Source organism: Aedes aegypti, chromosome 2, assembly GCF_002204515.2.
Source record: "Aedes aegypti strain LVP_AGWG chromosome 2, AaegL5.0 Primary Assembly, whole genome shotgun sequence".
Classification (NCBI taxonomy): domain Eukaryota; kingdom Metazoa; phylum Arthropoda; class Insecta; order Diptera; family Culicidae; genus Aedes; species Aedes aegypti.
Genome location: NC_035108.1, coordinates 307,489,190 through 307,512,570, shown reverse-complemented (window position 1 = coordinate 307,512,570; position 23,381 = coordinate 307,489,190). Strand labels below are relative to the sequence as shown.

At 39.6% G+C, this 23,381-nt stretch overlaps 2 protein-coding genes across 2 annotated transcripts in view; one reads left to right on the top strand and one right to left on the bottom strand.

The window, feature by feature from the left end:
- Positions 1-23,381, top strand: part of LOC5568842 (vacuolar protein sorting-associated protein 41 homolog) — a 126,619-nt gene that overhangs the window by 4,086 nt on the left and 99,152 nt on the right. Inside the window, exons 3-7 of the mRNA XM_021839598.1 lie at positions 248-539; positions 607-805; positions 6,097-6,251; positions 6,307-6,496; positions 6,562-6,702. Of these exons, the coding sequence (XP_021695290.1) occupies positions 248-539; positions 607-805; positions 6,097-6,251; positions 6,307-6,496; positions 6,562-6,702 (977 nt within the window). The remainder of the gene's footprint in view (positions 1-247; positions 540-606; positions 806-6,096; positions 6,252-6,306; positions 6,497-6,561; positions 6,703-23,381) is intronic.
- LOC5568811 lies at positions 15,482-17,150 on the bottom strand. The gene is made up of 2 exons (XM_001658127.2): positions 16,984-17,150; positions 15,482-16,902 (listed from the first exon to the last, which is right to left on the bottom strand). The coding sequence occupies exons 1-2, from the start codon at positions 17,133-17,135 to the stop codon at positions 15,648-15,650; spliced, it is 1,407 nt and encodes a 468-aa protein (XP_001658177.2). The 5' UTR covers positions 17,136-17,150; the 3' UTR covers positions 15,482-15,647.

Genomic DNA, 23,381 nt, shown 5'->3' with positions numbered 1-23,381 from the left:
TCGACTGTAATAAAAAAATAAATTGCAATTGTTACTCAATTGGATTAATAAGTAGAGTGTTTGAGTATTCCAATGAGCTCTAAAAATCATTATAACTTTTTTACAATATTAAACTGAATGGTTTTACCTATATTGAATTCGTCGAAAAGTGATGGTTAGTGGCCAGCATTACATGCATAATGGATCGGATGCAAATTTGGTTGGATTCTGATTAAGCTCTTGTTCTCTATTACTTTTCTTACAACAGTTTCTTTGCCTGGGAACGCACTGGGGACGGATTCACATGCTGGATCATCAGGGCAACCGAGTCGATACCCCGATCAATATGGGCCAGAATCCACACACCCTGTCGGTGAACAAGATTTCGGTGGACAGCAAAGGTGAGCACATAGCGACCTGTTCCGACGACGGGATGGTCATCATCAGCGGATTGTGTACGGACGAGAACAACCAAAAGCTAAAACTAGACAAGGTGATCAAGGCGGTCGAGCTGGATCCGATGCACCACAAGTCCGGATTGGGTCGACGGTTTCTAATAGGTGAGTAACTGTTTGCTTGTAGGACTTTATCAATTCTCAAATCTTAATCCTAAAAATTGATTCATAGGTGACAACAAGTTGGTGCTGTATGAGAAAACTTTTCTAAAAGGATTGAAATCGACGATATTAAGCGACTCGGAAGGACCAGTTAGCGCAATTAAATGGAATGGGCAATTCATTGCGTGGGCAAGTTCGTTGGGAGTGCACGTCTACGATTTGAACGAGCGATGCTCGTTAGGACTAATCAAATGGGAGGAACCCAAAGCGTAAGTGTACTCTCATTCCTGTGCTGGTAGCAAATCACTTTTTTAAACGAAGTCTCTATTTTAATGGAAGGTCTCTAAGGTCTCTTCTTTAATCAAAATGGTCTCTAAAGTCACTTTTTTCTCGTTTTTGAATGTAGAAGCCCCAAATAACTAATATTCAAATACTTACACGCGACTAACCCATGCGTTCTTCAGAAATTTTTACAGTTTTTACTCCAGAAATACTTTCCTCCAGTATCCTCCAATAATTCCCTTAAAAATGTTTCCAGCCTTTCTTCAAAGAATGCTAAGATGAAGAGCTGGAATCCTTGAACACTCTAAGTAACACTACCGCAAGTATCTTTCACATGGATTGCTTTGAAAATTTTCCATGGTTTCTTCCATAGATTTTTTTTACTAATTTCACAGATTTCTCCAGCAGGTATTCTAGGGTTCTTCCAAGAAAATCCACGAAGGTTTTTTTTTTCCAAAATTTTTAAATGATATTCGTTCAGTGATTTTTCCTGAAAACCTTACAAGATTTTTCGGTTATTTTTCCAGTCAATCCATACTCCTTTAAGCATTTATCTACGATTTATCCAAGGTATTCCGCCAAGGATTATTCCAGGACATCTATTAAGTATTCTTCCGTAAATTTGAGCAGGTATTCCTCATGAAGTTCCTTCAGAAATTTCCTTTAGCGTTCCGTCTGGGGACTGCTTTTGTAGTTCTTCTAAACATTTCTCGAGTAATTTCTTAAGTAGGTCTTCAAAAGTTAATTTAAGAGTTTCACTCCACCAAATACTACATACTTAGAGAATTCCGTCCTATGTTTTTCAAGTAGTTCCTTCAGAAAATTATATTCTATATAGGAAGCCGGATCCCATTCTTGGAACTTTTGATTCACCTCGGCAGTGGGTTCAAAGTTACCGAGATCATATTTGACCACAATATACGTCGTATTGGAGTACTTCTCATTGCAAAGTTTAAGATGATTCGGCCGAAAAAAAAAACATGCCAAAGTCAATCATGGAAGTGCCCAAGTAGTTCTTTACTCTATTAACGTTCAACGCACCGTCATTATCATAGTCATCATCGAAACTTCAACAGCAGATTTTGTGTTTTTTTTTTCGACAAACATGTATTCACTGTGTTTCGGTTGTAGAATAGATTACAGTGAATAAATTTTCATGTGAATTTTCATGAATTTGAAAGAAAAAGTGCTTTTAAAAATTCTCAAATTGATTACGATCCTGCCTCTTAAATCAGGGATTTGATTAATTATTTTAGGTAGAAATTTCATCGAGAGTCCTGGAGATTTATCAGTGGTCCTTGCAAGAATTCCTAAGGAATTTCTATGAAAGTCTCATTAGACATTATTGTATAGTTTCCTTTAGAAGGTTGAAATTTAAAAGAAATCTTTAACAATAATTTTGGATAATATCTTTTGAGCCCCCTGGAGACACCTGTAAAAATTACTGGTTGAATTCTTGGAAATGTCCGGAACGGAAATCACGGAGGAAATACTGCAAAAACAATGGGGAATCAATGGACAAATTTCTGGAAGAAAAAAGGTCTTTCTTGAGATATTTATTCCTTTGGAAATTTCTCATATTAGTTCCAAAAGATATTCTTTAAGAAATTCCTGGTTGAAATCTTAAAAAAAAACTGAAAAAATTTTTTAGACAAATTCCCAAGAACCCCCTGGAGGAAATGAGGGAGAACTACTAGAAAAAAAAACAATGGAGAATCACTGAACAAATTTCAGGAGGACATAGGACTTTCTTGAGATATTTCTGAAACAATTTTGGAAGGAATTCCTGCTTGAATCTCTGGAGTAAGTTGTGGAGTTATCCTTAGTAAAATTTTAGGCTGAACTCTTGAAGATACCTATCTTGAATGAAATTCTTGAAGGATATCCTTAGCGAGAATTTCTATATAAACCTCGGAATAATTCTTAGAGGGCCTTCCTTAGCTTTGCGATAACGTCCGTGGCTACAAAGCAAGGCTATTCATTTTAGGTAGGCAAGGTAGACATTTTAGATTCCCGGTCGGTTCAGGATCTTTTCGTAATGAAAAATTCCCTTGACTTCCTTGGTCATAGAGTATCTTCGTACGTGCCACAGAATATACGAATGTTAGAATGACATCTCTGGCAGACTTTGGTCTAGTGAAAACGTAATGCCAAGAAAAAGAAGAAAATCTTAAGGAAACTTTGAGCAAATACCTGATTTAATTTTGATAAAATTAATGGAGAAACTCGTTTAAACAAAAAAAGTGTGATATTACTCACGAGGAATTCCAAAAAAATATTAGAAATATCCTTATGGAAATGTCTGGAAGGATGATTCGATAAATCTTATCTTCTGATTCTTGTTTAGTTGCTTTTGTTTCTTAGTTCTGCTTGGTCTTTTTCCGGTGCTTGTCTCTTATAATAGTCATTATATCTCTAAAGTTCCAATTTTTAAGACTCTCAATCGCTAACAGTCCTTCTAAAGTTCCTTTTTTTGCTTTTTCTCTGGTGTAGTTATTGAGGATCCACAAATTCATACGTCTTCTTCTTCTTCTTCTTGGCATTATAATGCCGTTATAACGTCCTCAGCTTATCAGCTTATTGTTCTTATGAGCACTTCCACAGTTATTAACTGAGAGCTTTTTCTGCCTTAGTTGCCATTTTCGCATTTGTATAACGTGTGGCAGGTACGATGATACTCCATGCCCAGGGAAGTCAAGGAAATTTCCATTACGAAAAGATCCTGTACCGACCGGGAATCGAACCCAGATACCTTCAGCATGGCTGTGCTTTATAGCCTAACCACTAGGCTGACGAAGGCCCCAGATTCATACATAATTAGTGACTAATAGTCCATAGATTCGATCTCTCTAGGAAAAGCTCAGGTATCCTTCCAGAAATTATTGTAAAGATTCCTATAGCAAATTTTCTAGGAATTTCTTCTGAAGTTCCACAAATGAAAGCTTGAAAGAATTCCTGTATATTCTCTAAGAAAATTGTACCAACGTTGATACGTCTAGTAATTATCATAGGAATTACTACAAAAATGTTTCCAGGATTTCTTTCAGAGATTTCTCCAGCAATTATTCTATCAATTTTTGTCATCCTACAGGAATTCTTCCACGAAAATTTGCAAAGGTTTATTTTAGGGTTTAGAGAATTTATCTAAAAATTATTCCAGAGCACATCGGATTCTGTTTTTGCTCGGGGATGCGTTTCAGTTCAAAATTTCAAAAACCGTGCAAAAAAGTAACACCATTTCTCGACGTTTCCTGCAAAAATAAGGTGCAAAAATCCTATAGGGATTATACCCCTAATCTATTAGGAGTTCTCTCATAAATTCCTTATTAAATTCGATAAGGAATTCCTCAATACGATTCTCAGGAAAATTCCTCCAAATACGCTTCTAGGGATTTTCAGTATTTTTTCTAGTGATCCTTCTGCAGTCCCTCCCAAAGATTTCTCGAGTAAATTCTCCTTTGGATTTTTCAATAGTGCTTTTATGGGTCTACACAAAAAAAAAAACTTCAGAGAAATTACGGATGTTCTAAACGAAGTTTTTGGAAGAAATCCTAAAAAGATCAATGGGGATGGGACAACTTCTGGACCAATTTCAATATGACTGAAGACTTCCTTAAGAAGTTGCTGGAATTTTTGGAAAATTCTTGAAAGATCTCCAAGGAAATCCTTGTAGAAATCTGTGGAGGATCACATCCACTGGAGGCATTCTTCGAAAAACCTACATACCTACCTTGATACCTTGATGACTACAGCGTAGCGTCACGCCACTTCCGGACGTATTGTAGAGCTCCATCTTCCTCGGTCTTTTGCTATACTTCTCCAGTTCCACTGCGTACAGCGCCAGCTCCCTGCTAAATATTATGTTCGCAATTCTTTCATCACACTTTCGTACTAAGTGACCACTCTTGAGCTTTTCCTGGTCAGCTGTACCATCCTCGTCTTGATCAACTGCACCTTAATCCAAGCTCCTCCTTGCTATCGAGTTCCTCCAGCTTTGCAAAGCTCGTTCTCTCCGATCAGCCAGCATCCGCACCTTCAGCTTCGTTCTCAGCATCTTGGCCTCCAACTCTTAGGCACCTCGTCCAAGCCATCTACCGTCCAGGCTTGAGATCTTGTCTCATCGTCCAGGTACTTCCAAGTGGTCCCCCATTGAAACCGCCTTATTGTCCTCCAGGTGTTCCTGGACCCATAACCTGTTGAAATAAATCTGACTACACAAAAAGGTTTCTGCTCCAACCGCAGGCTACTGACTGATATCGCTACCAGGTCAGCATCTCTATTTTATTTTTTTGCATATTTACAATATTCTCTCTTAAAGCACTATTGACTTCGCAGCACCAAACCGTATTCGCGTCTGCTCATGAGATGCGAAGTTTTCTGGATGCGAAGCTAATGTCAAAGTCGGAACAATAGGCCAGGAGAAGTGGATGAACTTGTCATTCATTTTTCTGTCAAATCTCATACAAAATCTACTTTTTCTCTGACAGAAATTCACTCTAGGTGAACCACTTCTCCTGGCCTATGGGACGGCGGCTGTGAAGACTCCGGGCGGCTTTCACAGATGTAAACTAAACTAAACGGCTAAACTGACCTCTTACACACTAAGTCATTATTGACGAACTTCAATGAAATGTTATGCAGCTTGTAAAATTAAAAATGATGTCGAAATTTCACTGAAAATAGTTTTATTTTTATCAATTATAATGTGTATTACTCTAATTTGGCAAGAAATATTAATAACCAATGTGAAGGCTAATTTATTTTGCTGTCTGTGGTGTGATAAATCAAGGAAGTTTTTATACATTGTTCTGGGTAATATTCCCTCACTCTGTAAATAAGTTCGCAGCTCCAAACTGAGATCCGATCGCATTCTGGATTTTACCAAAAAATACAATACCTCTATTCTTACGCATGGACATCTCCACTTCAGGGTGTGTGGTGTACCTGCTCTCGAACAGAATTGATTCAATAGTTTTTGTATAATAAACATTTGAATACACAATTAGTTTTTGGTACTTTGCGTTATGTTACGAGGAATCTCCAAATACATTTTTGGAAATACGCCCTGAAAGATTTCTGGTTCGATTCTCTTAGGAATCATTATTCAAACTAAGGTTTTTCATGTTTCCTGACCGTTCTCTTTGTGGTCCATGTTAAGCCTCTTTTTCAGGTTTGAGGTCTTTAAAGTTTCTATTTTTTTAACATTTTGTCGCTACCAGCCCAGAATGTATAATCTTAATTCGATCACTTGTTCCTGAACGACTACTTTGCATTGCAGGGGCAGACTGACAGATTTCCGCTGCAATCTAAACTGGTCCAATCAAACGACTCTGCTCATCGGATGGGTGGACACCATTCGGATATGTGTGATTAGGAAACGAAATCCCATAGAGGTTTCGACTCGCAATCTCCCAGCCTACATCGTAGATCCCAGTAAGTATCGATTTTACTAATTTGTGTACATAACTTCATCCAATTCGTATTCCAGTGTCAACATTCCAAACCGAATTCTACGTTTGTGGCGTTGCGCCGCTCGAAACCCATCAATTGGTAGTATTAGGGTACTCCAAGGAGCGCGACTCGGAGACGAACAAAGCACTACGACCGATTCTGTGTGTGCTGCAGTATAAAGCTAGTGACTACATCGAAATCTGCACTGACAGTCTCTCGATGAGGGGGTAACTATTCTGACCCTTCTAGTATCATCGTGAAGATCAACTGACTGACATAATTATCTTTACAGGCACCAGGAATATAAGTGTGATGATTATCATCTGGATTGTCTGATTGAAGAAAACCAGTATTTTATAGTGTCGCCGAAAGATGTTGTAGTGGCTAGTTTATATGAAACGGATGATCGCGTGCAGTGGCTGATAGAACACGGGTGAGTACTGAACTTTCATTTCTATCGTTGACATGGCAGCTGAACGATACATTTTTTTTGGAGCTGATTCCATAGATACCCTATGAGATCAGTTTAAGTCTACAAAATAATTAATTAATCAAATAGTAGATCCTTGTATTTGAATTGTTCAGAGTGAACACTATGACATAAGAAAGCAACATTTATCGTTCAGCTTTATTATAGTGGTTTTTGATCTCAGCGAGTTCACCACTTCACCAGAGCACCAGATTCTGCTCATTTGAGACAAATTGTGTTTCCAAATATTGAAAAATAACTATTGAGTCCATTCATACTCTTTTCATATCACAAGGTAGCTTGCAGTACTATTAGCGGCAAGTTGAAGGTAATTTGAAAAACTTCCAGGATTTTTTTATTACATTTGTTACTCCTTATAAGTGTCACTATTTCTGCTCATATTTCAGAAATTCGATGGATTTTAAGTGAGACATACCAAAAAAAATGCATTGATTCGTATTTCGTTACCTATTGTGATAATTTTTTGACCAAATCACAGCAACAACAGTAGGGGAATGTGGGGCAAGATGAGCACCCGGGGCAAGATGGGCACCCCTAGTTTGTGTCGTTCCTACCGATTTTTTTTCCATACATTATTTGGGGTTCTGATGAATATCATTAAATTGATATGATGGCCATAAATTTCAGCTAAAAAATCAACAGCACAACGTAAATATTATCCAAAATACATAGAAGTCCAAAAATTTACCTTTTCATATAAGATTTGTTAATTTGAAAGTGATGTTTTTGCTGCGTAAACAAATTAATTCATTCGTTTTTGGCCGTATAGTTATAGAATAATCTTCTGTAGATAATCAGGAGCAAAACTTTTTATCAAATTTAAAAAATATTTCAATTGTTTTGATTATATTAATAAATTTACACCCTTGGGGCAAGATGAGCACCATGTTCAAAATTAAGAAAAAGTGTGAAATTATAGAACCACATTTAGCTGTGGGCTTGACTTACGGTATCTTCTTTGCACAAAACAAATTTTCTAAAAAATATACAAACAAACAACAAATTTAATCGTTTTTTTAAGTAAAATCTTAGTAATTTATGAAAAGTTATTTATTTTCTGATAAAAGTTTTAAAAACTAAGCTAGTTGAAGATAAATATTATCAAATATTAAAGATAATATCTTGGGATATTGCAAGCATTGAAAACTAATAGTTTTCTTTAGTAAATTGCATCTTTTTATGGGGGTGCCCATCTTGCCCCGCAGTTTTTTTGACCGATGATAAAAAAGCTATTTTTTAACATGTTATTTGGAAAACTATTTATCACTTTTTAAAACTTTTAATGGTTGGAGGTCAAAGTAATAATGTAAAAGATAAGGATGGTTACCAATTTTACCAAAATAATAACGTTTAAGTAGGCTTAAATCGCGCTTATCCTTAGGGTGCTCATCTTGCCCCGCCTGACCCTAAGAATCCCTAGAATATTTTTTCGCCAATAGGATAAAAAGAGCACCCCATGAAAACCTCACAAATTCTCGTAATTTAATTAGAAACATTATACAACCGTGAAGCTGACAAGATAATGAAGCAATAGACATGTTATTAGTTTGTGTTCTAAACTCAGAGAAAAAGAAAAAATAACTAACTGTAACTAACTGCCCATATTGACCCGGAAGGCTCTTACCTACTAATTTCATCATTTATGTAGAAGTCGAGCAATAATACTGTTGTGAAAGAAAGTTTTAATTTCCTCTCAGTGACATAAATTTCTTATCTCTTGTGATGTTCTGAAAAGCCTCAATGACCGCATGAATTTGGCACGTAAAATATTATATATTCACTAATATACAAGTTATTTTCACTTATCCCATTTACCAATTCGCCCTCGATACTTTATAAGAATTGTTGAATTCATGGTAAAATCTATAGATTTCATAAAATTGTCTGCACTTTTATCAACTTTTCCTTAACCCCTTCCCACGCACGACTTTTTTCAATGTTTTGAATGGAAGAAAAGCTCTAAACAAAATATGATTGAACAAAAGTTATTGCAAATTGTCTAAATTTATCAGATTTGATTGTAAACTAATCGTTATTTGATTGTTTATCAATAGTTACACTATTGAATCAACAAGTAGAGTGTATGAGTGTTCTAATACGAGTATAGAAGTGGATTAGACGAAAAGTGGTGGTGCTCTATAGACAGCTTGAGTGTTAAATGGTTAAGGTCCATCGCATCGAAGCCAAACCTCAAATTTTCAATAGCACAAATCAAGACAACCAGACTGTGGTTTGAGCTGGAAACTTAATCCATTGGTCCCACGCTGGCCGTGACCAATCGATCAAGTTTTCAGCTTAAACGGCTGTTTAGTTCTATAGATTTGTGCTTTTAAAAATTTGAGGTTTGGATTTGATTCTTTGGATCCTCTGGAGTAATTTCTGGGGTTATCCATATGAAAAGTCTGGGTTGAACATTTGAAGGTACTTGAATAAAATTCAATTTCTTCTGAAGACCGTAAAAATCGCTAAATAAACTGAAGGAAAGGGCAGATAGCTGAAACAGTTTCTGATCAAATTTTTGCAGAAAGTGAAGGCACTAAAGGTCGAAGATTGTTAATTACGTGGATATTCCCTTAGCTTGTTATCAGATTGTTCACGAAGGTTTTTACAATTGAAGAATAGTTCAATTACAAGTCTAGTTAAATGAGCTAGACTCATTTTTCGAGCAATAGATAGAAACAGACCAGGCTTTTCTATTCAACTTCCTCATTTGGTATTAGTATATTCCATCATGCTGAAGGAATGGGTGGAGATGCCCGTAGATCTATATGTTCTAGTAAAACATTTTATTATAGCGTTGATTTATTGTGTTTTAACCACTCAATACATCAAAGTGAGCCGCAAGTTGTGAGACGAATCTGGAAACTGATTGAACGGATTGAGAATACAGTAAGATGCATTTTCTTTGCATTATTTCCAAATAGAGATCAAGATTTATCAAAATGTTATTGTACAATGCTAAAGCCGTTTCGAGAAAGAATTGTTTGGCATCGGTTTGTATCAGCATCATTCACTGCAATACTGGGAAAATTGCAGTTCTCACTGATCAATGCTTAATACGATGGATACTAACACATCACCCTAGTTGTGGAGTGTGTTCCTGTGGCTCCTACATCGAGGGATTTGCAGCAGATTCCTACTTCCCAATGCAATTCAATAGCAGCAAATGGAAGAATTTGTGAAATTTGGTGAGAAATTCCCTTTTTTCATATATTATATTTGTGGTGCATTTGGAGATCTTAATCGACGGGGGAAAAGCGAGCGGCAGCTCGACGAGGGTAAGATTGTAGGCGCCTCCTTACGTGACCCTACCATGAGTAGTGTTTGGTCATTCGATTCTTTGCTAGCTCCTAAAGGGAGCGGGAGACAGAATCGAAACCAGTCGTGTTCGGTTTCGCTTAGTGCGGTTACGAGAAAGTATCGCGAAATGCGTCGGGCGTGTTTTGTTATTCGATTATGTTGCTTGCTCCTACGGGGCAGAAGATGATCAATAAGTCGCTTGTCGTGAAATTGGCCACGCGTATTTTTTTTTCTTTTTTTCGGGTCGCTTGGTTTAGGGGTCATGCACAAATTATGTCACGGTCCAAGGAGGGGGGGGGTCATAGCAAGCGTGAAAAGTCTTACAAAATTTTCGGCATAATTTGTGTACCATCCAGTGATGAGAAAAGTACTGGAGCAAACATTTACCGCCTCTACATTTACATCGTTCTACACGACCAGCAAAATCCAAAGCAAACCATGACCGTTCAAAAGCAAAAAATGTCACGGCTCTTCAAAACTGTAATCTTCTTCTTCCTAACGTTTTTCAACCCCGAATGCGAAATGACTCGAGCACAGTGGTGACACGATTTTTGCGGTTTTCGGTGTTTTGCATTTTTGCTTGATAAAGGTAGCATGAAATTGAACTTGTTTATATGTATCGCAACGGAATGATTGTGCTCTTTCTGTTAGAGCTAGTAGATTTCAATTAGTTGAAAACACTAGCGAAATATTAGCGATTGAATGATTTAACACTTTTTCCAATCATTCACCTTGGAATGGCTGCCCGAAAACGGTCATAGTGGAGAGACAAAAACAGTCAAGCAGTGTGTGAACCGTTGGCAGCGCAACGCCTGATGGTATTGATGCTGCTGCTGCTTTGTGTTTTGGTTGAATGGCAGAATCGATGAACTGTGGTGAATTGTGGTCACAGTTCCCAAGACTGGTACCATCCCTTATGCCTATTGGACTTTTTTTTCTGGTCGGTCGGCCACGTTTTTATTTCTTTTTCTTTACGAGAAACAATATTGCTCATGCTATTGACTGTTTAACGATAAACTTGCGACGATCGACGCGCCACCATATTTCATATAATGGAGGTTATTAGAACTAACTTGGGGGTGATGTTTTGGAGGTTATTTGGCAATTTGGAGGTTAAAATCACCTCCAAACACTAGCGATTTTGCGATGGGATGCTGACGTTTGATCACGAATCAAATCAAAAAACGTTAAAGACCAAATGCTCTAGGTTTATCGCTAGCTTTTCAGGCGAATCCTGAGCTACTACCATTCCCAACCCTCAACTCCGTAGTACTTATGAGGGCGTCACTGATTCGGAGGCCTCTCGTTCAGTAAGTGCTACATCAACATTTCCTTCCCCTATCCCAAGTTACGGTAAAGATGGGCGTGGCCGGGAATAGCGATATTCATGGCTTTGGTACTCTTGTTTCAGATCAAGGTTAACTCCCAAGCCTTGTTCCTGAAAGCAGTCTAGATGAATATAGCTAGTATCCAATTTACGAAGTATACCGTAACATCGCTAACGCTAAAAGTCTAGTTAAATGAGCTAAAAATTTGAATGTTAAAACGCTTATTCCGAAGTTTTCAAAGAAATTCGTTTAGACATTAAAAAAAATACCTACCAGATTTGCTTCAAGCATTTTTGGCATTTTGAGAAGGCACCAAAATCTAAAGGTTTTCAGAAAACTTCTTAACAAATGCGATAAGTTTTAACATTTTTTCTGTGAGCAATTTATATTTTTTAATATATATTCAAATTGTTCATAAAATAATAAGGCTATTTGTTCTTCTCGTAGAACAAAAGTAGAAGTACTGTTTTTGACAGCGATGGTTAACCTGAATAACTTTTTTGTTTCTTGATGGATTTTGCTGAAATTTTCAGAAGGAACTAAGTAAAATAAAAAAGAACGTCATGAAATTAAATGCGGAATCAAAACATAGCTGCCTAAGAGGTAATCAGAAACAAGGTTGTAAGTTTTTCATTGAAATGGATTATCATTATTTACATTTCTCCATTATCGCCCCCTCTCTAATTTTTTCGACCCCAAACCCAATATGACAATTTTTGCCCCCTTGGACCTGAAAATCGCCCTCAGGGTGGTGTTCGCCCACTTTGGGAATCACCGAGCTAGATGGTTGGTGTTTCCGGTGTTTTCGGCAAAGTTGTTCAGTAGAATGAGGGCTATCTGGCAGTGAATAATATGTTTGTAGTAACTGATGTGCTAGAAGGCTGGTGATTTCGGCAAAGTTGTTCAGCAGAACAAGGACTATCGGATGTTCAGGTTTTGAGTTTGAAGATATATGAAAGATTCACAGGCACTTTACTGTATAGGTTTTTTTTAGATGAATCAAAGGTAATTCTCCCTCATGTTGAAGTTAAACCAATCATAATAAGTATAATACTAGATGAGCGCAATACATATGCATAATAAAGGATAATAGTTATTTAAAACTAATCGTCTCAGACAAATTTCCATCATCTTTAAATCCCTTTTTTTCCATACATTTTTTTTCCGCCAAAACCTTATTTTTGCTTGAAACGTCGAGAAATGGTGTTACTTGCACGGTTTTTGAAATTTGGAACTGAAAACTTTTTTTGCACGGTACACATCCCCTGTGCAAAAACAGAATCGGGTGTAGATTGTTCAATGCCAGATAGCCCTCATTCTAGCGAACAACTATGCCGAAAACACCAACCGTCTAGCTCATCAGGATCCTATGATATCCGTTCAAGGGATGTTGTGGCCAAATTTGGTACCCCAAGACAATCCGGAATAACTCCGGAACCACTTAGACCATATTTTCAAAACTTTCAGACCTTAAACGAGAAGAGTTTTTTGGAAACTTCTGAAAATTTCAGCAAAATCCAGAAAGAAACAAAAAAGTTATGAAAGTTTTAGTCTTTTCTTTCAGCATGCAAAAGTATGTTGGCTGGATGGGTCTACCCCTTTTGGCATAATGCCATTTGGCATAATGCCGTTTGGCATACAGTCGTTTGGCATAATAGTCGTTTGGCATAACAGTTGTTTGGCATAATAGTCGTTTGGCATAATGGTCGTTTGGCATAATTCAAAAAAGAAGATACTACAATGGTACAGTAATATCCGGGACCATAATGTGCGTCAGAAAATATCATGTTCCTTCTTTTTTTTCAAACAACATGGCAAATCTTAGGCATTGGACATATTTTTGTTATTTTTTGAATATTGCGAATATTTTGTAAAATTTTACTTTCGTCGAGTTAGTTGCGCGCCGGCCAGTTACGCGCCAATGTTACGCGCTACCCAGATCCATTGTGTGTGGCCAACGAAAACGAGGACAAATGTCAAAACTGGTCTACCAGCTGACCGTTGTGAAGTGTTTATGCATGCTGCAAGGTACGGGTATAAAATTTGGTCCGTTTGAATATCAATTAACTGTGATACAAAAGTTGCGAAAAGTTTTCTTAATTTTTCTGTGGTATTATTAATTGTGCGCCAGGTAGTTGCGCGCAGTGTTGTGTGGATTGAATGCTACCGTTAAGGGCAGATTTGCTCTTAGCAGGGAAAATAAGCGCACTGTCCATGATAAGAAATTCACCCTGGCGCATAACTGTTTGACAGTCACAAAAAAGAGAGAAACTAAAATATATCTCAAGAAGCGCAATAATAATAGCGCTATAATTCCCCGGACATAATGGCCTCGGGAACCATGTACCATTTTTTTAAGATGATTATAGAACGAAGCCATACCTCAAATTTTCAAGAGCACAAGACTTGAGAACCAAACAGCGCTGCGCATAAAAAATCTATCCCATTGGTCACCACTAGCAAGCAAGCAAGTTGATTGGTTTTCAACGCGAACTGTTATGAGATACTCTCGTCTTGTGCACTTGAAAATTCAAAGTTTGGCTTCGTTTTATAATCACCTTAATGAAGATCTACAGTATGTCCTATTAATCAGGCCCGGATTTGGCCCCCCCCCCCCCCCCCTGAAAGCAATTGCTCCTTGTATTCAAAGACTAGTTTAATTTCTGATTGAAACAAAGCTTGATAATTGTTTGTTGTTTTACCGTTACGCAAAACAAATTGAGTATTTCAAAGATTATAGTTTAATCGAGTCACGATATGATCTTTTTTTTTCTAACAATAAAAGTAGGGAATCAGAAATTACCTCACGATATAATACCAATGCTAACTTTTAAGCTTATTTCTTCAATAACAAATGACATTCAACTTCATTAAATTAAATTGAAAAAATATTAGTTCATTTTTATTTTGTTATCCAAATCTCGATAGTCATATTGTCTTGATTGGAAAAGGAATATTTTTAATTTGATTGAAAATGATTCGGTTGAAATTCAATCTTAACATCTATTGTGTAAGACTTTTCAATTAATTGATACATATGATTTATTTTACGTAACATTCACTAAGTGATGTGGTTATAGTTAAATTCGTGTAGTATTACATTTTTTTGAATTTTTCCGAATATTTCATTTCCATATTACTTAGCATTTTCCACTCATTTTGTACCAAGGGGCCCCCCTCAAGAGTTCAGACCCGGCCCCACCGAAGCCCAAATCCGGCACTGCTATTAATAATTAACAGCAGAATGGACGATCGCGAACAGTTTATCAACAGCCCCTTTGCTTAATGGAAGGAATTTGATCAAATTCAACGTTTTTCACAATTATGCCAAACGGCTGATATGCCAAATGGCGATTATGCCAAACGACCGTTATGCCAAATGGCATTATGCCAAACGGCTATTATGCCAAACGACTGTATGTCTAGAGTAATTTCTCGGATTGTAAAAATTCTAAGCAGAATATTTGAAGGTATCTTGAATGTTATTTATGGAGAAATTCCTTAGAAAGTCCGTAAAAGAATCACAAAATGAATGCCACGACTAGAGTGAGAGGAGTCGAGAATAGTCACTTCGCTCTTGAATGAACTTTTTGTTGCGATTCCGAGTTTCGACTTGAATGGCGACATTTAGGTCTGAAGGAAGGGCAAATACCTGAATGTATTTCTAATGAAATTTTTGAGAAGGTAACATCTCAACCTTGAAGACTAACAATTGTGTAACATAATGGACATTCCCTTAGATTCTTATCTAATCAATAATGAAAATTTTCACATTTGAAGAAATGTTAAAAATACAAGTGTTGTTCATTTAAAAATATTTTATTTAGGTAATAGTAATCGATTTTTCGGGGGAAACGATTGCTGCCTCTACTAGTTAACTATACGAATTAAGTATTTACAAATCCGGGTTTATTCTACGACTGGCGTGAGGTGACAAATGTCGGTCTCGTATAGCGAGGTGACAATTCTCGACTCGAGTGAAGTGACTCGCCGTGTAGATCAAATGGAGAGTCACTTCACTCGAGTCGAGAATTGTCACCTCGCTATACGAGACCGACAATTGTCACCTCACCCCAGTCGTAGAATAAACCCAATCGTGTGTCCTAACGCTACCGTTTAAAGCTGCATCAAGGTAGGAGAACCGTACCGTGACGATTCCGCTGCTCTGCCATCACATGTTCACATTGTCTTAAACTAAACATTAGTTGTTGGTCCGAAAGTAAAATACTGGTGGTCGATTTGTTTCCTTACATATACCTACTATACTAAAACCTTACAGCACTGTGATGGAGGGACATACCAATCGTAAAAGTACTCTTTTGGTTGCTGGGTCTGCGGCGATTGCTCTTGCTCCTCATGACTACACAGCTGTCCGCCGTAAATTTCCTTCATTTGATGTGCCGTTCGTTTGTGCAGCACTAGATGGTAGTTCTGACATTTCCGTGGCATCCATGCCGTATCAAAACGGACATCGTGCCGACGATGGATGTTGCCGAATGGGGCGAGCCATGTTCCCACAGCCATATCTTCGCTTTTGTAGGCATTGAGTGACGAACCATAAGTAGCGATAAACGTAACGAGGTTTTTAGATAACACATATCCCCCTCCCAGTGCATAGGGAAGATAACGGTCGCAAAGCTTGTAGTTTGTTTCCTTCCACTGGCCTCGTTGTTGGACGGTAGCTGCTCCCTTGAAATAACCCCAGTACAGTTCTATCGGATTGGTGTGGTGTATTCGCACTTGGTGGAGTTTTTCGTAGTAACTGAGCAAATCTTCCGATAGAAGGTCCAACTTCAGATAGCTGTCGTCGTCCACTTTCATCAAATACTTGAAATCATACACCTTATCGATATGACTCATACTCTGAACGATTTTCGTTGTCAGATTCGCATAAGAATCCTGCAAATCCTCCAGTTCCAGAACGTCATTGTACACCCGCTGTTCTTCGTAGATAGTCTTCCTCTCACTCCTCGACAGACCGTACGTTCCGATAGCAAACAACGTCTTCACTTTGAAATTGATGACCTTTATATTTTTGATCTTCTTCTCCTGCCACCGGCGATACCCATTCAACAATTCCCGTTGCTTCTGGACACTCTCCAGCTGCAGCTGCCCCGTATCACCGTCGTACAGCGGAACGTAGATCGCCTCCTCTTGGTAGCTTTCGTTCAACATCCGTGGCCGCAAATTCAGATATGTCTCCCGTATGGCGTTCCGCCTCTCGACATTCCCCGGGGCACTCACTATCAGCAGCATCAAAAAGTACGAATTTTCCGGCTCATATATTCTACCCACCGATTCGCACGTTTGTCGCGTTCCACCGATCAATACGGTCAGGCACACGCCGGCCAAGAAGGAACAAAACAACGGCAACATTCCGATGCAGTTCCGCTTGTGCAGATGTTGGTACCGCCCAATGGCCATGTTTGTTGTCGGCTTTCGTCGTCGAAGCTTGCTGGCGCTGGTGCTTCTGTGCCGAAACGATGCCTGCGCTTGGCCAATTTTGATGCTCCACCTTAAAGATAAATATAAAACTATGATAACGTTTTGGTCACGGTAATTTATCAGTTTTACGATCCTCTACTAAAGTACTTACGTTTTGTAAGAAAATTCGGAAAATACTGATAACGCACGATGTTTTGATTCTGGTATGCATTTGCAGCTGTCATTCAATGCACTTTTGTTTGCGATTGCCGAGGGGTTCTTCAAACTTGGAATTACCGTAATTACTCCGCAGGTATAAGCCATTTTACGAGACGTTCACGGAGAGAGTGGAAAATTCTACACGGAGACGGAATTCAACTCAATTTTGGGTTGTTTCAACGCAATTCCGTAGTTGAGCCCAATAACTCAATTTTGGCTAAATTTCCAAGGTCCCCACTAGGTAGTTTGGCTTTAATTCCATTAGAAAAATATACTCAATTTTGGGTTGATTTAACGCAAAGTTAAGTTCTTTCGACCCAAACATAAGAAAAGTTGCATTTACCCAAATTTGGCTTATTGGGCCAAAGTACCCCCATTGGGTAGATGCAGCTCTCTCTATTTTTGACAACATTCGTGTGGGAGAAAAAGAAAACCGAGAGATTTTGGGTTGAAACTATAATCGATATACTTAATTTTGGGTAAAATAAACTCAAAGATTAGGTAAAAATATTTCTCCGTGTAGTTAATATATTTTATATGCGATTGAAATCATTTCAATATTTTATTCATTGAAATGCATAAAAATCAAATTCATTATAAGCTTTCCAATGCATAATTAAGAAATATTTTCAGCTGGGCATATTGATCATCCATTATTGCTCACTGGACTTCGCATGTTACTCACTTGCAGTCGTGTTCCATCAATAGCGAGCTACGTGTCAGCCATTGTAAAAAATCTTGCACGAGTCAAGAATTCATTTAGTTTTTTGTGTATATCGGACAAATTCATATAGTAAAAAACACCTGATAAGTTTATTCCCAAGATAGCACTTCCTAGCTGCGGAACCAAATACTGCAACATCATTTTCTCCCAGAAAACATTCCCGTTCTGATGGAGTCCTCGTTTGTAAGAAGAGCACCATCGCCGAGGCCATCGTGAACGTGAAAACTAAAACTGTTCCGGGAATGCCACCGGTAGAATGTGCACTACTTCATGCCATGATCCACTATTGATCTACAAGCGCAGCTTCCAATAAAGATCTTTGTTAGCTGCCCCTATTGGACAGCACGCGCCCTTTAGAAAATCTGCGATGCCAATCAACTGGAGCCTGCGACGATGACGTATGGAAGTGACAGCTACCGCTGTCACTGATCGTGAGTAGCAAAAATTGAAGGAGGACTGATATTTTGATATTGACTAGCTATACTAAGTACATTGAAAACGTAAAATTAATTGATTATTCTATCTAAACCTATTATTTACAAATTGTGAACTACATGCACTAGGTAATTTGAAAGCTATCAAATATTTGCTGTGAATTAATTGAAATTTGTTTATTAGTATCCTCAACTAAGGCTAGAAAAGCTTCTATAGAGAGCCCGTGATTATCCTGAATTTGATTATTGATCATCGGTAAGACTTGTGGGATTAAATTAAAACTAGTAGAGTTTCTTCCTAAGCTTATATAAAAACCTTTCAGCCTCCAAAGTTCATCTTTATCATCCGTTTACCGGAGAGCATATACTGGGGAAAGTAAACGTAAGTTTATCATGCACACAATTGTATATTTATGACATTGAACTTATAACCCATTCATATTAGTAACAAGAAATCTAAAACTTAAGTCATGAGAAGAAACCTAAAATGTTTCCTTACAAAATTGTAAATGTATTCCTCAGGAATTTTGTAATCTCCCAATATAGAGCCCAACAGAATCTTGCTCTGGAGGTTATTCAATCGAAAGAACTCCCCCGCGATCCGGTTAACAAGTAACAACTTACAAAATTCGTTTATCGTGAGCAATGTCTAGTCGTAGCAATCTCAGACCGGAGCTAAGAACCGGCGCAACGAAAACGCGGTCGATCGCAAAACTCGGTGGTAGTGATGGTCAAAGTGAGAACCAAGAAGACGATGGTGCTTATGGTGGTATTGTGCCAGTGGTGGTCACAGGGGTGTCGTCGCCAGAGCAACAAGTGGACAAAACTCTACCGGGACGAGCGTGTAAAGTGTGCGGTGGACCAGACACTGATGACATGGTTCAGTGCGACGTATGCCACAAGTGGCATCATTTCGCTTGTGTGGGAGTTGACAAGGAGATCGAAGACAAGAGTTGGAGCTGTGCTGTTTGTGATACGGTAACCAGGGCTCTACAAATCCTTTCGTTCTCCAACAAGACTTCGAATCAAGTGGAGGATGCTGTCGAAAGCAAGTCGTCCAAGCCAATCATCCAGTCAGAGAAACAGCACACCCTGCAGCCACCGAATGGATCAACCAATAAAAAAATCGTGAAGAAAGCTCCGCAGTCAAGTTCCTTGCCTGAACGTCCTTCCAAGGGAACTTACTCTGTAGCCTCACGCGGTTCTTCTAAAAGCTCCTTGTTGAAACTGGAACTCCAAAAATTGGAGGAGGAACGGGCTCTGGAGCAGAAAGAAGCCGAAAAGCAGCGTAGTTATCTGACTCGAAAGTACGACATCCTGAAGCAGCTTACTAATCAGTCAGATGCTTCCTCAGTTGCCGAGAGCTTGAGTCGAGTGAATGCGTGGGTCGACGATGTAAATGGACGTGAACGCTGTAGATCGGTTGCTGAACCAGCACACGATAATTTCTCTCCTCGCGGATGCTCAACGCTGAATCGCTCGAACTTTGACAGAGGTTCTCAAACTGCAAGCGGGCATTCTGTATTGGCTGACCCTGTCAACTATCTAGTCAGAAATGCTAGACGTTCGATTCCCTTGCCAAAACCCGCCGATGCGTCACTACGGCCGTCTAGATTACACACAATCCCGCAAAGCTGCTACGTAGCATCTTCAGTAAGTCAGACTTCTTCTTTGCGCCATGGCATCACTCGATTAAATCTGAATAACGATGTGCCCACCCGTGCGCAACTGGCTGCGCGTCAAGCTATCTCAAAAGATCTGCCAATCTTTTCCGGAGATCCGGAAGATTGGCCAATTTTCCTATCGTCGTTCAACACTACTACATCTATGTGCGGATTTACGAACGCTGAAAATATCGTTAGATTGCAGAGGAGTTTGAAAGGTCGTGCATATGAAGCGGTGAAAAGTCAACTAATGCATCCAGAGAACGTGTCAGGCGTGATGGGTATTCTGAAGATGATGTTCGGGCAGCCCGAAGCCATTGTGCACTCGCTCGTTACCAAAATTAACGCTTTACCAGCTCTGAGGGAAGACAAATTAGAGACACTGGTAGATTTTGCGGTGAACGTTAAGAACTTCTGCGCAACGGTAGACGCGTGTGGTTTGGAGGATCATCTATATAATGTATCGCTCTTACAACAACTAGTGGCCAAGCTTCCGCCAACATTGAAGTTGGATTGGGCGTGTTATCGTTTATCTGTGCCTCGAGTCAACCTGGCGACTCTCGCAAATTTCCTTTATTCTCTCGCTGAGGCTGCCTGCACAGTTGTAATTCCTACGACTGCTAAGGACCATAAAGAAGCTCGGAGTGATACTCGGCCATTGAAAAAGGGAAATGCCTTCGTAAATGCTCACTTAGAGTCTTCGACCGAGATCACTTCACCGAAGTCCGACGTGTCAAGCCTTAATGGTGGATCGACCACGGGCGTAACTGCGTCAAAGGTACGTGTAAATACAGAGTGTCCGATATGTAAAGGAAATTGCAGAGCGATCGATAGGTGTCAACAGTTTTTCGAGCTCTCTCGTGATGCACGCTGGGCTGCCGTGCGGGAATTCGGATTTTGTCGTAGATGTCTCCGACGTCACAATGGAAACTGCAACACAAAAGAATGTGGTAAAGACGGGTGTACGTTCAAGCATCACGTATTGCTACACAACGATCAACAGAAGGTTCAACAACCCACCTCAACCACTGTACCATCAAATTCGCCTTCTGAGTCTCAGTCTGAGAATAATCGAGGCCACGGATGTAACATTCACCGTACGAAAACTTCTGCTGTGCTTTTTCGATATCTTCCTGTGGTTCTTAAATGTCGAAGCAAAACAGTCCAAACATATGCATTTTTTGATGAAGGCTCCGAACTCAGTCTACTCGATGAAGGTTTGGCGAAGGTTCTAGAGCTGGAGGGTGATGTTAGCCCATTATGCCTAAGATGGACCGGGGGCAAAGAGCGCAACGAAGAGAACTCCCGCGTTGTTAATCTCGAAATTGGAGGTTCACGTAACGAAACGAAGATGTTCAGTTTAAACAACGTGAGGACGGTCCAAGAACTGCTGTTACCTCATCAAACAGTCGATATGAAAGAATTATCGCAGCTATACCCGCATCTTCGTGGACTTCCAATAGATTCATATCAGTCAGCTCAACCACGAATCCTCATAGGGTTGAAACACGCTTACGTTGGCATGGTACTTCAAAGCAGAGAAGGAGAGATGAATCATCCAATCGCATCGAAAACTCGGTTAGGATGGACTGTGTATGGAGGATATACGGAGGATGTTCCTAACGTAGTCCAATGTGCGTTCCATGAACAACACCGGAGCGACAATATGGATGAAGCCTTACACCAAGCTATGAAAGAATATTTCTCTTTAGATAGCATGGGCGTGATGAAACCAAAGAATTTACTTCTGTCAGCTGAAGACCAGCGGGCCGAGAATCTTTTACGATCTCTTACGAAACTTAAAGACGATCGTTATGAAACTGGTCTACTTTGGCGCTACGATGATATGCACCTTCCAGATAATCGTAATATGGCTCTTCGACGCCATCGTTCCCTTGAAAACCGTATGCGAAAAGACCCAATGTTGGCAGCTACGCTAAATCAGAAAATTATGGACTATGTGGAAAAGGGCTATATTCGTCAGCTCACCGACGACGAGCTGAGCCAGACAACACCACGTATTTGGTATCTCCCAATCTTTCCGGTCACGAATCCAAATAAACCCGGAAAGATAAGAATTGTTTGGGACGCCGCTGCTTCAGCCTTTGGGAAATCACTGAACTCTGCACTTCTGAAAGGACCAGACCAGTTAAGCTCGTTATTTTCCATCCTTCTTCAGTTTCGAGAACATCGGATTGGATTAACAGGTGACATCCGTGAAATGTTCCACCAGGTGGACATACGTGAGGAAGATCAACACAGCCAACGCTTCTTTTGGACGGACGAAAATGGTGAAATTCGGACTTACGTAATGCGTGTGATGACCTTCGGAGCCTGCTGTTCTCCTAGCTGTGCTCAGTACGTTAAAAACGTCAATGCTGAGCGTCACTCACAGCAGTACCCTAAAGCAGCAGAAGCAATTACTAAAAGGCACTACGTAGACGATATGCTCGTAAGTGTCGAGAATGAGAAAGAGGCCATACAACTGGCAAATGAAGTTAAATTGGTGCATGGCAACGGCGGATTTGAGATCCGCAACTGGATCAGTAACTCCAGTCAAGTTTTGGAGGCTCTGCAAGAGGGGAATATTCCACTGAAAAGGTCCTTGGAATGTGGTGGTGCATTTCAAACGACACCTTCAGTTTCAAAGTTGGTTGGAACCGCCACGACAAGGATATATTAGCAGGCCAACGTTGCCCGACTAAAAGAGAAATCCTTCGGGTACTAATGACGATCTTTGACCCCCTAGGATTGATTGCCCACTTCCTCATGTTCTTGAAGATTCTACTACAGGAAATTTGGCGTTCTGGGGTTCAATGGGATGATCCAATTCAAGATTCGTCCTTTGAAAAATGGAAGCAATGGCTTAAAGTTCTTCCGCAAGTGGAACAGACGAGTATTCCGCGTTGTTTCCGGACTCTGACGTCTCTAGATGTTGCTTATGATGCTCAATTGCATGTGTTTGTCGACGCGAGTGAAAATGGGTTCTCTGCTGCCGCATATCTTCGCTTTCATCAAGCTGACGTCGTTGAATGCACACTAGTTGCGGCTAAGACACGAGTTGCCCCGCTGAAGTTTATCTCTATCCCGAAACTTGAACTCCAAGCAGCAGTGGTCGGGTCTAGACTGGCGAAAACTATTTCTGAGTCACTGTCAGTTCCAGTCTCTAAACGGGTGTTCTGGTCAGATTCCAGAGATGTAATATGTTGGATCAACTCTGATCATAGACGATACAGCCAATTTGTGGCATTTCGAGTGAGTGAGATCCTCGAATCCTCCGAGATTAGTGATTGGCGGTGGGTCCCCACCAAGCATAACGTAGCAGACGACGCCACTAAATGGGTTGGTTGGCCAGACCTAAGTCCTGACAGCAGATGGTTCAAGGGGCCCGGCTTCTTGTGGCGTAGTGAATGTGAATGGCCACATGCTACTACCAAGGTTCCTCGAACGACTACGGAACTTCGTCCAAATCTGCTCCTACACATTATGGTTCCAGATCCAATTGTAAACGTATCAGATTTCTCAAGTT